This window comes from Myotis nattereri, assembly GCF_964212035.1.
Source record: "Myotis nattereri genome assembly, chromosome: 10".
Lineage (NCBI taxonomy): Eukaryota > Metazoa > Chordata > Mammalia > Chiroptera > Vespertilionidae > Myotis > Myotis nattereri.
Window position 1 is genome coordinate 43,355,046 of NC_138085.1, and position 18,545 is coordinate 43,373,590.

The window sequence follows — 18,545 nt, forward strand, 5'->3', positions numbered from 1 at the left end:
TTTAATTATGTTCAATTTGTAACAATGAAATTGGTGGTCACCACAACATGAGGAACTGTATTAAAGGGTCACAACATTAGGAAGGTTGAGAACCACTGGTTTAGAGCATTGTCCCATCAGGATACATACAAGAATCAACCAATGAACGCATAAATAAGTGTAACAACAAATCCATGTTTTTCTCTCTCTCTTCCTCTCTATCGCTAAAGTAAAATAAAATAAATGTTTTAAGCAGCACATTTTACATCCACCACAACTGAACAGCCAGTGTAGCAGAATTCCAGTAAACTAGGTCAGCCCCAAATTGCCCAAATGTCTGTTTTTTAAAAGCCCTATTAAAAAATCCTGCTAGTTAGGTAGTCACTGTAGTTGTAGATCAAGGACATCATTTATGCTCACTATATTATTCTTTGCTTACTATAGTGATTTTCAATATTTAACAAATTTTCAATTTTTTGTTTGTTTTTGTATTCCCCCACCTTCTGAGTTCATGAACCCAGCCTAGAGAGCCTTTTCTGATTGTGGCACTATAAAAATTATACAAATTAAACTTTATTTTCTCTTTTTTTTTTAATCTGAGAATTTCTCAATGCTCCTCAAGATAACTAGAGATATATAAATCACAGTTTCACAGTGTCTTGGCCAAGGCTTAATGTAAAAATTTGGTTAACCCCGGTAATTGGGCAGAGAAATCTCTGAGCCCTGTTCTTCATGAGTCTCTGAAAATTGATACCATCTCTAAAGGGGAAGAGAAAGAAAGTCATAAGGTTGTTTGTTCTCAAAAGAGGCCCCCAGCCACTGTTCTTGCCTCTAGTCTCATGTCCATTCCTTGGGTGGAGGAACTCAAGAAGCAGGGTAGGTACGAATAATCACTGAGTGGGGACCCCAATTCAGATCTTAAGGGAGGACTTTACTTCAAGGAGGGGGTGGGTGCAATATTAAGAATATGCCCTTCTCTGTTAAGATGTCTGCATAAAACAAGCATCTCGCAATGTTTTTAAAGGGTGGAAATTGAACTCTCATGTGCAACATAGAGCAGATAAGCAGGGAATATTTACAGAGTGACCAAGTGGTGAATTTTCACTACTGACTAATGAACTTCATTGATATCAGGTTATGTGGTTGGGTCTCAATCTCGATAAAGGAGTTTGCTGGGGTGTGTCGGATATGACACAGCTTTTTCCACAGTGATCGGTCTGGAAAGAGATTTCCACACCTTGAAACCAATATAAAGGGTAGGAGCTGCTCCAGGCAGCCTCACTTGCTCCAGCATCTTCTTCCCTTCCGACAAAATGAAAACCCTTGTGAGTATTTGTTTATGCTTCTTTATACTCTTGTGGTGGCTGCCTACAGAGAATGTTCGTATCCAATATGCCTTAGATTTCAGGGTTCTTAGATAAGTTTCTGTGATTGAGTTAATGATGTCTTTTTTTAGGAATAGTGTTGAATATTAAGTCAAATATGTATTTGTTTATTGTCTGTATTTTGAAATGTTTACTGAAAATACAAAGAAAAAGTTTTGGCAATAACTAGAGAATTTTAATGTGGAGAATTTTTTAATAATAATTCTTATTATGAGCTTTGGAGGGAATGTAAGCATTTCAGGATAACTTCATTTACTATCAAAAAGAGAAGTGGTAATTTAAAATAATAACATTAAAAATATTAACAACAATAATAATAGCAGAAGTTATTTCCAAGTGTATACTAGGCCCTATGCTAAACATATCACATGAATAATTTAATCTAGTTACTTCAACAACTCTGAGCTGAGTATTACCCCATTCTACAGATGAGAAGACTGAGACATGGAGAAACTTGATTTTCCCAAGCCATTGAACTTGGGATTTAGGCTAGAAATGTACCCATCTTAGGCCCCACCTACAGGAGAATCCTGGCAAAGCATCCCTGTCATGACCCCTATACCCCTCCAACTAATCTCAGTCCAGCCCCAATCTCCCATAGTTCCTCCCTACAGTGCTCCATGGCCAGTGGACTATGTTGTGTTCTATATCAGAATTCCTTGCCCCAGTCTCTATCTGTTATTCTCATTTAGAAGCCATGGGAGAAAGCAAAATGATAAGTACCTCCCCACAAGGTGTTAAAGACTGTCAACTTAAAGAGTTTCCTCTCCCAGGAGCCTCTTGATTTTCCAAGAGGAGACCTAACTGGAAGCACAGACCTATCGCTGTGGTATATTAATCACAGTGTTGAGTAGGTGGTTATTTGGAGGCAGGAGGCACTTCCTGAGCCCTCTCTAATCATACCACTAAGGTGGTCAGTCCTCCACCCACCTGTTCACGCCTCATTAATAGAATACATAGGAGTGTCAGAGGTTACTAGAACCAGCCTGGAGTCAGAGAAGATGTGTCCCTCTGCAGATCAGTGGGTGGTCTTTGTCAGACACTCCACCCCCAGCCATCAGGAGAGAAATGTTATTGGCAATATAGAAGGGGCAGTAGAAAAGTCCCACTGACAGTTCTTAAAAATACCGGCCTTCTAGCAGATGCCCTCCAGCAGCAGTTTTCAATGATAGTGGGGTGCACTGTGATGTCAGAAGAGACAGCACGAAACCAGGATCAGAGAATTGGGTTAGACTTTTACACAACTACAGCTAAGTGTCAGAACTGCCTCAGTGTCAGTTACATGGCCTGTAGCCTAGCCTTTCTCTGATGGTAACACTAAGGCATAGGTTGTGGGAGAATAAGAAGGTTTCCCTTGATGTCAGCCTCAAAAGTTAGAGCCATGTCCCCAAGCATCTTATTTTCATATTTTCCCTTAAAAACCCATTGTGTCTATTGCCCGTGAATCCATATTCAATGTGTTTTACTCTCCCACTTCCTTTTTTTTTTTTTTTAGTTAATCCTTACCCGAGGATATTTTTCCATTGATTTTTAGAAAGAGTGGAAGGGAAGGGGAGAGACAGAGTGAGTGAAATATCCATGTGAGAGAGACACATTGATTGGTTGCCTCCTACGTGCACCCCAACCTGAGCTGGGGTCTGAGCCTGCAACCGAGATACATGCCTTTGACCAGAAACGAACCTGGGATCCTTCAGTCCAGGAACTATCCACTGAGCCAAATGGGCTAGGTCTCCTTCCTTCCTCCCTCCCTTCCTTCCTTCCTTCCTTCCTTCCTTCCTTCCTTCCTTCCTTCCTTCCTTCCTCCCTCCCTCCCCCCTCCCTCCCTCCCTCCCTTCCTCCCTCTTTCCCTCCCTTCCTCCCTTCCTCTCTCTCTCTCTCTCTCTCTCTCTCTCTCTCTCTCTCTCTTTCTTTCTTACCAGATCTTACAATCCAAAGCCAGAATGAACCACACCAGGGCATTCCCACAGTAAAACCAGTCATTTCTCACTGCTCCTCTGCCCTAAGTTCTTCCTGGCATAAGAACACATGCTATGTAGAAGGTTTTGATGTTAGAAAGGGCTGGGAACTGGGTGACAAAAAGTTCAATAAATACCTGTCAACCAAGTGAATGTGTGTGTGTTTTATACTTTGGACTATTGACCATCCATGACCACAAACCAGTGTCTCTAGGTTATATTTTCTGAGATATTTATGCTTGTCCTGTCCAGTGTCCTCTCATGTCTCGATCTTCAATGATTACCTTATTGGGAATGAAAGTGACTGGTCTGTTTTTCAGGTGTTATTTCTGGTGGCGCTGGCCATCTTTGGAACACAGTCTCATGGATTCGAGGTGAGTTGATTCATGACGAACTTTCTAGTTTGGAGATGTTGGGAGAGGAAAAGGAAGATACAAGATAATCTGAAGGACAGTAGAGAGTCCATATGACCTATTTGGGATAGAATCCCAGAAATAACCAGTAATGGAAACAATGAGATTGAGTATTTCTTTCCAATGGCAATACCTTAAAAAATGTAAACCATTGCTTTAAAATGTGGTCAATCTCATCTCTCCTGTGATATCATTGCTTCTCCCTTACAATTGTCCACTATGAGAAAGAATTTTACATTCTTATTTTAACATGTGCTTTTGGTCTGGGTTCCCAGTGGAGAGATTTTAGGCTTCAATTGCTTGTTCATAGTAGATATAAGGCTCTATTTTGCTGGGAGGGATTCTTTCAAATGCATGTGATTTATAGAAAAACCATTTTGTCTTTGTGGCCAATCTAGGTTTTTAACATCATCAGCCCAAACAACAATGGTGGCAATATTCAGGAGACAATGACAATTGACAATGAAAAAAACACTGCCATCGTTAACATCCATGCTGGGTCGTGCTCCTCTACCACCGTTTTTGACTATAAACATGTAAGCTGCAAGGGAATGTTTATATTATTTGAATCCTATAATCTATCCTGCGAGTCAATCAGCATGTCCTTCTGCTTCTCCTTTTAAATAATCAAGCTATTGATGAACAAACAGACAAAATCATTTCTGAGACAAAAATATGACATAGGAAACATACACGTTTACTTGACCTTTTCAGGTGGAAATTGAAAGCATGATGATACTGTCTCGCTACAGGCTCAGAAAGAATGGACAAAGCCCAAAGCAATGCATAGCACTCAGACTCTAAAAACATATTTATCGAATAAATAAATGAATGAATTGGTGCTTCTCATACAAAAAATTGTTCAGAAAAAGAGCGATCATGAAACAGTCACAAGTGACCAGAAATCCAGAACAACTATATGCATTTAACTCTGCATGTAGGCTACACAATAAATCATGCTTCTTCTGTAAGCATGCTTCTTCTGTATGTTAATTAAAACACCAAACTATTTCCAAGTTTTAGTTACTATTATTGACAAAAAATCTCAGAAACCTGCTCAGAAAACATATTCTGTCCTTTTTCCGTGTATTATTTGCTTATTTTCTGGTTGTTCACTGTAACTATGAGTTTGCTTTTACTCAGGCACAATGCTATGCACTGTGGATATGGGAAGGTTGTCATCCCTCTCACTGGATGTCTGGATACATTTTTCTTCTTGTCTTGTACAAGCATCCTCACATGTTTTCTCCCCATTGGTATTGGGAGTTCCAGGACACATTTGAAAGTATAGAGTCTTTGAAAAACATGGATTAAAAGGAAGTTCTACTGAAATTGTTTTTAAGCAGATGTCAAGAAAATCCCAAAAGTGTCTTAAAAAAAATGAAGTGGTGAGGATGTAAGCCTCTTCCATGATCATCACCATTGGTCTCAGTCTATTTTTGAATTTTAGGAACTGAAAATGTGTGAGAATTGAAAAATAGGAAGCAGAAGGGTTGATGTTACATACAGTCTTCTAGGCTGTATAACTATTTGGAACTCTGAAGAGTACCACTCTAGATGAAGATTAGATGCCCTTAGGTTCCTTCTGGCTCCAAGGTCCTCACCCTCCATTGCTCTTCCAATTCCAACTTCTTCCAACCCATCCCTACCCAGCCAACTTGGATTAGAGGTGGAGAAAAGATGGAGAGAAGGTGGTAGAGAAGGGAAGAATAGATGAAGCAAGTGTGTATGGGGGATGAGGGTGGGCATGGGTATGTTAAGGAGAGTTTCTAGACCAGCACTGTCCAATGGAACTTTCTGCAATGGTGGAAATGTTCTACACCCACATTTCCCAAAAGGGAAGCAGCTGGCCCTTGTGGCTATGGACCCCTTGAAGACAACAATCTACTTATATCCACAGTGCACCGCTCTGTGCCTGGGTAAAAGTGTGACAGAGGAAGTACATTTTCAATTTTATTGAATTTAAATTTAAAGAGCTACATGTGCCTAATAACTAACATATTGGAGAGCTCAGTTCTAAAGAATATTGCATGTACTCCAAATCAAGGGGAGGCATCACAAAATCAATAGAGACAGAGAGCTGCTGCTTCTCAATCTTTCAAATTGCAAACTGTAGACCTTCATTCCATAACAAATAATGTGGCCCACTTTTCAGAGATAGAGATGACAAGTGAAGAAATAAAAATAGTATGTCAAAGAAGTTGAATGGATAGGATTTATTGCAGATTAAAAATCAGTCATGTGCACTTACTGTGTATGTTCAAGGCTTTCTCAAGGTCCACACATCATTCTCACCAAGTTCAGAATCCAGGGAATTGGGAGGGGCAGTAACTGTGCTCTTGCTGCCTCAGGGTTACATCGCATCCAGGATCCTCTCCCGAAGAGCCTGCTACGTCATGAAGATGAACCATGATGCCATCCCTGCTCTGGACCAACTCAAACGGTTCATCTATGAGAGGAAGGTAATTCTGGAGTGGCCTTAAATATTCCATGTTCTTGAGCCAGGAAAAACTGGTGACTATGGAGAAATGAAGAGGGTAAGGGATCATAATTTTATATCTTATTACTATCCACTTATTAGAGTATTTTCACATTTATTGTTTTTGATGCAGGAGTATATCTCTTAGCTTGATTTCTACCATAGAGCTCCCAATACAAGAACTTATAGTAAATCCCATTGTTTCTGTAGAAAGGACTGCACAGCTTCTCTTTTCAGAGCAGGGATCTAAGAAAGACTGAAGGGCAAAGAAAAGGAGTGACGTTATAATATTCAATGACACAACATGCAAAGAAACAATATAGTACAGTGAGAATTATAAAAAACATCATGAAGCTAGACATCTGGGGTTTAATTCTCCCTCCCATTTGTGCCACCTTGGGCATAGGCATCACCCTCTCTGGGTTTCATTGTCATCACCAGCAAAATAATATTGGTAGTAATGAGGATTCTCTGAAGACCAAGTGGTCAGGAAGAGAAGATGTCTTGAGATTCCTGACCACCTTCTACTTAATAACCTGAAAGAAAAAGAAGTCACAATTGAGAATGAGGTATACCAGGTTATGTCAACGCCTTTTTATCCAGTCCCACTCTATTATACTGATCTAGGCTCTGAAGACCATGTCCTCCACCGAATATACCTGGGTCAAGTACAACCCGCTGCAGTCTTGGTTCACAGACATGAAATGGTTCTTTTTCGGGTCACCCATCGAGCAGCTCTGCAAACACCTCCCCTTGTACAAGGCAGAAGTGGTTGAAAAACCACGTGAGTACAAAGAAATCATTTCTTCACCCAATATTTTCTGAAACCTCTAATGTGCCAACACTTTGCTAGGTGTTGTGTGAAATACAAATATAAAACATGACTCAATCTGGTTTGCTTTGGGAATTAAATACTGACCACATGTGGACATTGTGCTAAATGTTAGGAGAGATACAGAAATGGATAAAACTCTGCCCCCAAGGAACATATAATCTGGCGGAGAAGTTGACCAGTTAACACAGAGAATGGGATAAAAAAAAGATTCCTGGGTGTCAAGGAAAACCTGAGGCATGTGCCCTGACCAGGAATTGAACTGGTGACCTCTTAGTTCATGGGTCGCTGGGCTTTACTGGTATTTTTATACATATTTTCTAAATACAGAAGAGAGGCCAGAGCCAAAGAGGCTGGGCCACAGATGTTGCACACAACAACACAAATTCCCCAGAGTTGTGGGAGGTAGATAAAGATGAAAAGAATTAGCATTCAATACATTTCTACTGCCCAGGAAAAAAAAATTTAGTTAAGACATTTTTCTTTTAGTAAGGTCATTAGCATTTGTAAGTAAAGACACATAGCATGGCATTAAGCAGAGCATCAATTGAACGGAGCCGGACATCTCTTCCAGAAATTGTCCGTCTATTTAAGCTAGGATAGTATTATCCTTTGCAGTACATGTATAGCTAAAATCTTGGGTAACATGAAATTGCATGTACAACCCCCAGTCAAGACATTTACAAAAGGCTCTGATTTGCTGCATTCTAATAATGTATTTCTCAATCTTCTTTCTTCAAAAATGTTCCCCCTTTTCAGATGATGCCGGTGCTCATGGCTGCGTAAAGGCTGGCCTCCTGGGCATCCTTGGGATTTCCATCTGTGGAGGCATCGATGTTTAAGCCTCAGCCCACTGGTTGCATCTTTTCAATGAAATATGCCCTTTGGTTTCACCTCAGAAGACAAATTAAATTCTTTCCAAAAACCCCAACTAATTTTGAGATTCAGTAGTAAAACATAAATACAACATTTATAGCTATCTGAGTGTTTGCTTTTTTTGTAAATAGCAAAGGGGTGTCAACTGATGTTTATGTCAATATATAGAAGGAGAGAAATTGCCAGGATTTCAAGTCAAGTACACGAAGTGTGAAAATTTCCAAATAACATGGCTGGGTCACATACAGGCTCATTGTGGGTGCAAGTCTCCATCTTTGCATCTGTTCACTGACCAGCTGCCCCTTTGTCTGTCCAACACCCTAGGGCAGCCCAGGGGGAAGAAGGGGCTCAGGTGGCACTAACCTCCACCTAGTGAAGGGGCATGGATTTGGGGTACCCTTAGCAAAAACTTGACTACTCAGATGAAGAAAACTATCCCCTCTGACAAAACACTAAGCTTTGAGGGCCATTCACATGCCTTTTAGCTCATCAACACAGTAGACTCACCCTTAATAAACACTATCATGATATATTTTGTCCCAGGAGAGAGGGAGGTTGGAACACCCATCACCCAGGGAACTTTTGCTGAAAATCCCAGCAGAAGTAAGAACCGATCTGGGAATGCCAAGCCCCTATATAGAAGGGAAGCAATTTCCAATATGACAAAGAAATTGCATAATGTGGGCAAATTTCCAGATCATGTAGCTCAGTGGTTCTCAACCTTCTGGACCTTTAAATACAGTTCCTCACGTTGTGACCCAACCATAAAATTATTTTCGTTGCTACTTCATAACTTTAATGTTGCTACTGTTATGAATTGTAATGTAAATATCTGATATGCAGGATGGTCTTAGGTGACCCCTGTGAAAGGGTCGTTCGACCGCCAAAGGGGTCGTGACCCACATTGTAGCTGGTTCTCATGTTGACTGATCATCAACTGCTCCTATTCCTAACACTGTACTTCTTCGTTTAAAATATATTTTTATTGATTTCAGAGAAGAAGGGAGAGGGAAAGAGAGATAGAAACATCATTGACGAGAGAGAATCATTAATTGGCTTCCTCCTGCACCCCCCACACTGGGGATTGAACCCACAACCTGGGCATGTGCCCTGACTGGGAATCAAACCGTGACCTCCTGGTTCATAGGTCAATGCTCAAACACTGAGCAACACCGGCAGGGCTTAACACTGTTCTTCTTAATAACCATTACTGAATACATTTAAAGCACTTACAGTGGCTCAGCACTGGGTTAGTTAGGCATGCCAGAGGAAGGGGCCCAAGACAAAACTGCCATAGACAATAAAGTTATTTTCTTGTTGGGGAAGTGAGAAATTTATCTAAAACATTTGTAACAATAGTAAAAGAGTATACATTAAAGTGCAAAATGAATGATAGAGTGTACTAGCTGGAATCTTAATGTTTGCAAGTGATGGAACCCAAATCTAATTCACAGAGGCTAGATGGAGTGGAATTCATTGTCCCAGCTTAGTATAGGAGGATAGGGATATTCTGGTCTTGGGTGGCTAGAGTTGGGTACTTTAAGGTCGCCAGACTCCTTCCCTCCCCTCCCCATCTCAACATTCTTTCTCCCTTCACATTAGCCTCAGAATCTTACATTAGCTTTCTCCAGGAGAGCAGATGCCAACAAGGTCCCCATCTTCCCAGCATCATTGTCAGAAAGAAAGAGACTCCTCTTGTTTGAATTTCAAATTTAAAATCGTCTGGAAGGGACCATAACAGAATAACTTGGGGATACATACTTATTCCTGTGGCCAGGATTGGTAGGGGTGAGGCTGGTAAAAAAGGGTATTTTAATTGGTAACTTCCTTTGGAATCCAATGCTCAGAGATGTATTATTCTCATCAATGTTTATAATGATACTAGAGGCCTGGTGCACAGATTCGTGCACTGGTGGGGTCCCTTGGCTTGGCCTGTGCCCTCTTGCAATCCCGGACCCCTTGGGGGATGTCGGACTGCCAATTTCAGCCCAGTCCCTGCAGGCCAGGCTGAGGGACCCCACCGATGCACGAATCCGTGTACTGGGCCTCTAGTATGCATATAAGATCTTTGGTTAATCTCTTCCCACACCCCCCACCTTCCCTTTCCCTCTGAGATTCATCAGTCTGTTCCATGTTTCCATGCCTATGCATTGAGCGTCTGCCCCCTGGTGGTCAGTGCACGTCATAGCTACTGGCCAAACGGTGGAATGGTTGCTTAGGCTTTTATATATATAGATTCCCACTCTTAAAACAAACTTGTGAGTTCTACTTTTTCATGACTGCTTTCTTTAAGTCAGTTAACCCTGCTCAGCCTTGGCCTGTCACATCTGATACCTCCACTCTGAATGTGTTTATGCACATATCTCCACCTTCCTCATCCTCAACAAGCTGCATGCGACCAAATCCATAGGTTCCAAGCATCTGGTCTGTCCAACCATACCCTAATTAAGCCCAGAAGTTTATCTTGGACCTTTCTCTGCAATTGCCTTTCCGTTCATGGCTGTAGGTAGCCACACCACATCATACTTTACAGCGCTGGTGCTCAGCTCTGTCTCCTGCAAATTGGTGCTGAGATCACCCAGAGTTCTGCCACTCACTGCACCCCTCCCCACTCCCTGGCCAATCCCATCCCAGTCCCACACTATTTAAAGTGCTCCAAACTCCAACACAACCTCTGTGGCTATCTGCATCTTTATCTTAAATAGTCCTTCCTCTGTTTATTCTTGTGTCTAAGGTAAGGGGAGCCAGGGATGGTCTGTGTGGTGGGAGTGGAGCTGTCTCTGTCCCTCCCAGCCCCAGGAATAGACAGTTAAAGAACCAGTGCTAAGAAACCAGCCCCCTTATTCATTTGTAGCAGAGAAATGGCTAGGACTTACCACTACGGTATCTAAACCACTAGGAAGGTTTAGACCAGTTCCAAGGGGAGGCCTTGGAGGTCTAATTTCACTTGGATCTCTCTTAGGGGTTTGCATGGTGCAGGCTGGGTTACCATGGTGAATAGGCTTTCATAGAATCTTAGCACCAATTTGCAGGAATCAGACATATGGCCTCAGACATGACAGATTGTCTATGCGGCTAGCATCTTTTTGTTATTTATTTATCAAGGTATTATTTACTAGTAAGGGACACCCTAAGAGAGGCCTTTAGAGTTGAGACAATCTAGGAGAGGCCCCTCCTCCTTCACACCATACAGGCATGCAGTTTTGTGGAATGCATGTGGAGGGGGATGCCAGTAACTCGAGAGAGGACTGTGCAGGCAGGGAGGGCTAGACCTTCATCTGCTAGACCAGTGAGGCAAGAAACTTTATTGTTCTGACCCAGAAGGAGAAACTGTACCCAAAGTTCCAGGTTACAAAGCTGGATCTTGGGTCAAAAGGTAGAAAGTAGAAACAAGGAGCTTTTTATTGGCAGATGGGAGTGCTGAGCCCCTAAGTGCTGGTTTCAGGCCAGTAGCCCCGTCTAGGCGGGCCCATTCTCCACATGGCGGACCTGGGGGTTCAGAGCCCAGGGATCTCCCCGCAGATGGAGATCCCCATAAAGTACAGAAGTTGGATTTCAAAACATGAATCAGGGTCCACTGACAGCGCGGTACCTTTAAGAAGAAAGAGGAGCATTTTACAAAATAATTACTCAATCACTTTCAGACCTCAAAGTAGAGTAGATATCTTACATCCTGCACCTAAATCAATGTGATGCTCAGGAGAGCTCTACTAGCAAGAGACTAAAATGGGACTAAAATGGGAGCTCTCCCCTGTGCTGCAAAATTGGCCCCACATCCCCCCCTTTCTATTTCTACTAACCTGTAATCATACTCCCAATCCCCAACCCCTCAAGTTCTCCCTGTTTTCCTGCTGGATCTTCTTGTATTTAAAAAGCCTTGTTCATTGGGTTAATTTATACTAAGATGTAAGTGACTGGCACTAGCCTAATGGGAAAAGATTACTGACTATATCTGGAGTAGCAGGTAGTTTTGAGGTATTATCTAGTAGCTTCTCAAGCCGACCACCACTGATCCCCACCACATCCCCAGCAGGGGAGCCAGCCTCTGAGGTGCTCCTTCCCCAGTGCAGTCTGCAACTTCTAGGGTCCTGCATTCCAACCCCTGGGACGCCCAAGAAAGAGGAGGACTGAGAACCCCAAAGCGATGGACCTGTAATGGTGTGACACCAGCCACTGGGTGGCTTGGGCAGGAGTTGATGAAGCTTTGGGTTGAGTGAGGGTATCTACCAACTGTCAAATGATGAAATGGCAGCCCTCAACCATCTGGGAAAGCCAAGTTCACTCTGCTTCCTGTTCTCAGTGAGCCCTCATGACAGCAGATCATCTCTGCCACCAGGGAAAGTATATCCCAGGGCACATTACTTTTCTACCCAGTAGCAAAGAAATGAAATAGACCCCAAAAAATGTCATTAGAATTGCCCAGCGACCTAAAAATTGTATTGCACCTTTTGTCTCACCAAAGGTCTTTGGTTTCTAGTTAAATTCCTAACGCACCTTCTTTTTGCTGCTGGGCAAAGTAGGTAGGGACCTCTCGGCACGTGTCCTGGATAGCCATTCCGTACTGTGCCAAGTTCTTGACCCGGGTGGGTAAAACAGTGTAGGTCAGGCCACGCGTGGATGGATAATGCTTTAAACCCTGGAAGAGGTGGTATTTGAAAGTGGTGAGACAGTATATGGGGATGGTACAGCAAGAAGAAGAGACAAGGAACATATTTCAGCACACTTGGGTGATACATTTTACGGAAATAGCTGTAAACCCAAACTTGTCCTTGTGCTTTGTCTTTAGCTGCAATATCTTCTCTGGCCACAAGGTGATGATATTACTCCAGAAAAATCTGTGAGTGAGCCTGTGTGTCTTTGTTACTGGGTTTGTGTTTCTTTACCCTTCCTAATTCCACAACTTTCCAGCCTCCATAGCTTTTCTCAGCAGTGATGATAATATAGAATAGTTTTTAAATTGTGTATCATTTGTATATTAAGTTTTTACTAGCTATGAACCAGAGGAGTGGACAACTTTCTATCTCTTTTTCTATGTGACCCAAAGTGCATTTTTTCCCAAGTTCAGTGACTCTCCTGCCATGGACATGAATGCTGCTCAAATGATCTGGGCAGGTTACTAAAGCAAATGGCAGCATGTTTGGCTATCTTTGTCATTTAAGAGGCTGAGAGAAAGATAGTTTCAGCAGGCCTGGTTTATTTTCATCTAAAGATGGTATGTATGTATGTGATGGGCGGGGGTTGGTGCAGGGAAGGGGAGAAGGCACAGGGATGTGAGCACTCTATGAATTTACTCTAATACTTATAGTCAACAATTTATATTCACTAACATGTAGCTCACATCCCTTTGGAATACATCCAAATTATGTCATTGTATGGCATTTTTATTGATCAGGTTATGATTTGACCTGGGCCATGAACTGGACTTGGGGTCCTTTGCATGATGGTAGGATTTCATGGACATTAAGCATAAACATGAACCAAGTTTTCTCTGTGTGTCTACCATTGTCCCAGGAGGTCGGGATGCAGAATTGGAATACACCATCCTAGGGAGGGGACCACAAGGAGCTGCCTCACTTACCTGGTGGTCCAGAGCCTTGATAATGTCATCCAAAGTTGGGAAGACAGCTTGGTCCATCTTGGCCAAGACACAAGCCATCTTGCTATATATCTTAGCCACCAAGAGATCCTTAAAGCAACACAGCAGAACCATGTCATTCATCAGTCACAGTATTAGTGGGATCCTCCTCCCCATCCAAGCTGGCAAATAGCTGTTCTTTAGACTGTGATATAGAGCACCCCAGAGAGAGCACCCCTGGGCGCCAGAGTGAAGAGCCAGCAGCAGGACTGGCAATGCGCACAGAGCCCTGCTGCTCCTGAGGGCCATGTGGCACTGTCCCCTGCTGCAGGCACAGGAAGGAATCTTCCAGGACAGGCTACACCCTACTGATAGACTGGTGGGAGAGAGGCCGGGTAACAAAGCTGACTTTAAGGTCCTGATCTGGCATTCGGTCCTCAGCTGCCTCCACGACCCTCAGCTTCCCCATCAGTAAAGAAGAAACGATAGGCCTTCCACCACAGGGTTGACATGATGATGAGAGGATGAGACGAGATCCTACGTGAAAGCATCCTGTGCACTACAGAATGTTCTCTGAATGTACAGGCTGATTAGGATCTTCAGGTCATACCTTCTAGACTCCGATTCTAGGCCTGTGTCTGCCACCAACTGCCCCTCCACATGGCCCTGCGCCTGTCATTTGGCTTCTCTCAGCTTTGGATCAGAGAAGTGGGTCTCTGGCTGTATCTGACTTAGCCTACGAATACTTCACCTGTGTCTCCCTTCTCTAGCCAGAGCAGTTCTGATTTCTTCTGTTCTATATAATGGAATTCTATGGACTATATTGTTTGAAAAAAGAGTTTCTAGGGGTTAACAGAGTTGGAAATCACTAACCTGCATTCCCTTTAGGAGGGTTCAGGAGATATCTCCTTGAGGAAGTCAGGGGCGGGTTAGGTGAAGAGTGAGGGAGAATGTATTCAGGAAAGAGAGCATGGTAGTAGATACAAGTGGGAGCAGCGAGAAAGCCTGCATTTGAGGTGTCTGTCCTGAGATGTCCAATGTGAAGACAGGCAGAGGGACTTCTAATCAGCAGTGGCTGGTTGTCAGAGGGTTTTCTGGGCTGGAGAGAGGACTGTGGGATCTTACTTTCCAGAGTCCTTTCAGGTATGAAAGGCAGCTATTGATGCCGATGAGAAGACCCAGGCACAGAAAGGCTGAGTGATGTCCCTGTGGATGTAGAGCTTTTCTATCAGAGAGCCAGGCCAAGGTCATAGGCAGTCACTCCCTAATCCTGCATCTTTCTGCCACGTCTTACTATCTAAGGACACAGGCAGGCAGGTTAAGGCAATATTTCTAAAAGTGAAAGTAAATCATCCTTCTTTGTAAATAAACTGGTTAAAATCTGAGGTCAAGACAAAAGAACTTTTATAGTACATACCACTTATAAGAAATAGGCGTCCTTTAAATGACTCTCTATTTTCAGAGACTTCCATGAGTCCTGTGAAGTTAGCAGCTCATAGGAAGCAAACAGGTGTGGGATCCCTACAGACTACAGAAGTTCCTGTAGTCTGTAAGGATCAGAAAAAAGTCACACAATGGCAGGAAGGCTAGTTCCTGACCTAGAGACAGGTAGTACCATTGAGAGCCTAAACCTAGAGAAGGCAAATGTAGACAGTGACCTCTTTTTGGCAAAGCGAAAGGCTAAAGTTTGGATTGTGACAAATGTGTTCCACATCTTACATTGTTGTAGTCCATGTGTCCATACCATTCACTCAAAACATTGTTGTCTCGGATGCTGACCATACCTCGGAAGGCATTGACATGGATGCTCTGGGTCCCCACAGACCCACTCAGAGGATGGCTGTCACTGATGGTCTAGAGAAAACCAAGCAACAAGGAGAAGAGTTGAAAGTCCAGGGTTTCCGCTTTGCCCATATCTTGCAGGTTTACAGGGACACCCATAAGACATTTGAGGAAAGTCACCCTGGATTATCACTTATGAAAAACTTCTGCTTAAGGAAGACTACACAGGTTGGGTCCCTCTACTCTCACTCACCGTCAGAGCCAAGATTGGAGTTAGGAGGAAAGTCACTAGGATGGAAGACACAATCTGAAATAGAAACAAATATTAATGCACCCTGGTTACCTTAGTCTCAGGTGAGTAGAACCTGGAGCTCAAAGGGCCCCCAAAGTTGGAGCCTTCTTAAAATTATTTTCACAGTATTGTGTACCCCTGGGGCCCCAATGTGCACCAGAGGACTGTTTGGTGTGGTTGATACAGGGTGTATCTACTCAGAAGGGAAAACTTTATTGTTCGCTCAAGAACCTCTTTTGTTTTGCTCTATATCTACTGTCAAATGACTGGGCTGAATTATTAGGCATCTTACCAACCACTTTACCTGCACATAGGACAGGACCACATTAACCCAAATCATAAAATAAGTGATAATTCAGGTTCTCAGTCTTCCCTTTCTATACATTCCTCTCTTTTCCCAACCACTGGGGACTCCTGCCTGCCCCCTTTCCCCCCCTCCCCCAATCATTCCCCCTCCCCACAAGGCACTGCTGTTCTCTTTCCTTTCCTTTCTCTCCCACCTTGCCTGAGAAGAAAGGACCAGGCACCACTTATTTACACCTCACTTGGAAATAGACTTTACTCAAGTGTTACTAGTTCTTGAGATATTTTCAGTGACTCATTTTCTCTTGGCATGGCTTGCCTTACTTGTTGAGGGAATTCCAGGCATCAGAGAGTAGGCACAAGAGAATTAGTAGGGCAGGAACAAGCCAGGATAAGAGTATGTGACAGTGAACCTTTCTCTACTGAAGGGTCACTCAGCTTAAGTGCACTTAAACATAAACAAAAATCGACAACTTCCTTCCCCATCTTCACAGATAGCAGTAATATTTTATTAAACTATTCTGAGATTTGGGGCCATATATCAAATACATGTGAAACTCTCCTCCACTGGCAATTTTTAAATACAATAAATCTAGAAAGAGAGAACCCTAAAATATGAATATCTACTCAACCCCCAAAGATTCTTGACTTTTAAGAAATTAGTTATCGGTTCTCTTGGGAAATACCCATCACTCAGATGGGTATTCCAAAACAGAGAGGTTTGCCAACCGAGAGGTTATGTATCAAATTAATGATTAGAAATTCTATTTGGGTTTAATTTGAAGAGTCCACAGGAAGGAAAAAAGAACTGTTCCCTGGCAATTTGGATTCTGAAAACATAATCATCTGCATTTGAAATCAGAAAATATACTTACAAGGTGTTTCATATTGCCTCTCTTGCAGACCCCATGCAACTGTATGCATAATAGAATTTTCTATGTCCCATTTATTTTCTAAGTCTGGTTTATATAGTTCTGGACTTTTCAATTATTGCCATAATAAAGGACTCTGGGTAGTTAACCATAATCCGGATGCCATTCAGAGGGGAAATAAGGCAAATTTATGTAATCACAGTTATCACTTTTCTTTAACTACTTCTAAATATTTTCTTTTTACTGTGCTACCTCTACTGGTTCCAAGGCAAACATGGCATATGAACAATTCTTTGTGGGCTGGCATGCCCACGACCTTAACAACTAAGGTAAGAATTGCAAAAATTAGATTCTGCAGAATGTTCTTGATACGCCATTAGTGAGTTTACCCTTTCAACTTCTCAATTCCAGACAAGTTCTATACAAACAGTGGAGGGTTGAGAAATACCTTATGAAGCCAAAAGAGGCAGATTGGAATTATAAGATTAGATTGAAAAACAATTTGGTTAACTCTTCCTCCAAACCCGAAATCACATGGTTGGTCTTTCAATGCCCTCTGCCCACCCACCAAGCTGGCCTCATTTTACCTCTTCAAACATCCGCCTCTAGCTGACTTTCTTGACATTCTGATATTTTGCTTTCACTGTATGGCTTGTCTCTCTCCTGCCAGCTTTCATTTAAGGGCTCTTTTTTTTCCATAAAGGACCATTTGAGCAGCCCTTGAACTCCTCAGACTATGAGAACTCCTTTCTATGATGAGTCAAGCACCAATTCAGGCCTTTTCATTTAAGATCTTATTTTTTCTCAAGCTCTTGATTGGTAGTGACCCGACTACCTGGATCAAAGTCCAGAAGGCAAGAACCAAACAGATCATTTTTTTTTTTCTGAGAGAAGATGAATTTATGGATGAGCTTAGTCACAAAAGTGGTCAAAGGGGAAAGACAGACATCTCAGACCTTATAATGTTAAATGTAAATCAGCAACGGGAAACTGAAGCAGATGGGCTTTGGAGACTATCAGCTGACCCAAGGCTCAAATATCATACCACTGTCTCCATTACTGTCTGTACTTGAAAAGCATGCACAGAGCACATATTCAACAGTTAGTGATTAAATAAGTAAAATAGATTAAAGAAATGACTTTCATTATTTTGCATGTAGATATCCAATTTTCCCAACATCATTTATACTGTTTTGCTTACTATAGCTTTGTAATATAGTTTGAAATCAGGATGTGTGATGTCTCCAGCTTTGTTCTTGTTTCTCAGGATTGCTTTGGCTATTCAGATCAAGGTCTTAACAGTCAATAAATTAAAAGGGTGACCTACAGAATGGCAGAAAATATTTGCTAATATAATGTATATATTTATACTTGTCAATTGTTCCTCAATAAAGTTAAAAATAAAAGAATAACTTTCAGGGACTAATGAAACGACAAGTGCTGTATCCAAGGAAGTTGTGGAAATGTGGAAGAACTAAAAGTTAAACCATTTGTTTTGTGAGAAATGCTATCGAGCAATTAAATTAGCTTCTAGAAGGGATCTTAAATCCAGTGTGGATTCTTTAATGAAAATGATGCAGAAATCACCAGGAGAGAAAACAGGAAGGCTTGTGAGTTGCAGGATATCAAAGGGAAATGCAATTGTATATATTAGTAAGACACTTTATCACCGTCATTGTTATGACTTCATTTGCTTCTTATTACCAACTGTGAGTTAGGAGGAGCAGCAATTGTTAACTGATTTTAGAGATGAGGACAGGCAATCTGTGGACTAACTCTCATTAACCGAGGCCCAATCCCAG

General features: G+C 42.2%; 2 protein-coding genes across 2 annotated transcripts; one reads left to right on the forward strand and one right to left on the reverse strand.

Moving 5' to 3' along the window:
- Positions 1-818: 818 nt before the first annotated feature.
- GKN2 (gastrokine 2) lies at positions 819-7,885 on the forward strand (the record flags this gene model as incomplete). The annotated part of the gene is made up of 6 exons (XM_081101551.1): positions 819-855; positions 3,572-3,693; positions 4,131-4,268; positions 6,084-6,194; positions 6,839-6,995; positions 7,803-7,885. 6 exons carry the CDS (start codon positions 819-821, stop codon positions 7,883-7,885), a joined length of 648 nt encoding a protein of 215 aa, XP_080957677.1.
- A 3,531-nt stretch (positions 7,886-11,416) lies between these two features.
- LOC308526175 (gastrokine-3-like) lies at positions 11,417-16,781 on the reverse strand (the record flags this gene model as incomplete). The annotated part of the gene is given in 7 exon segments (XM_081101228.1): positions 11,417-11,511; positions 12,414-12,555; positions 13,498-13,605; positions 15,214-15,348; positions 15,530-15,583; positions 16,747-16,761; positions 16,764-16,781. Coding segments are annotated over 7 exon segments (567 nt in total).
- Positions 16,782-18,545: the final 1,764 nt, after the last annotated feature.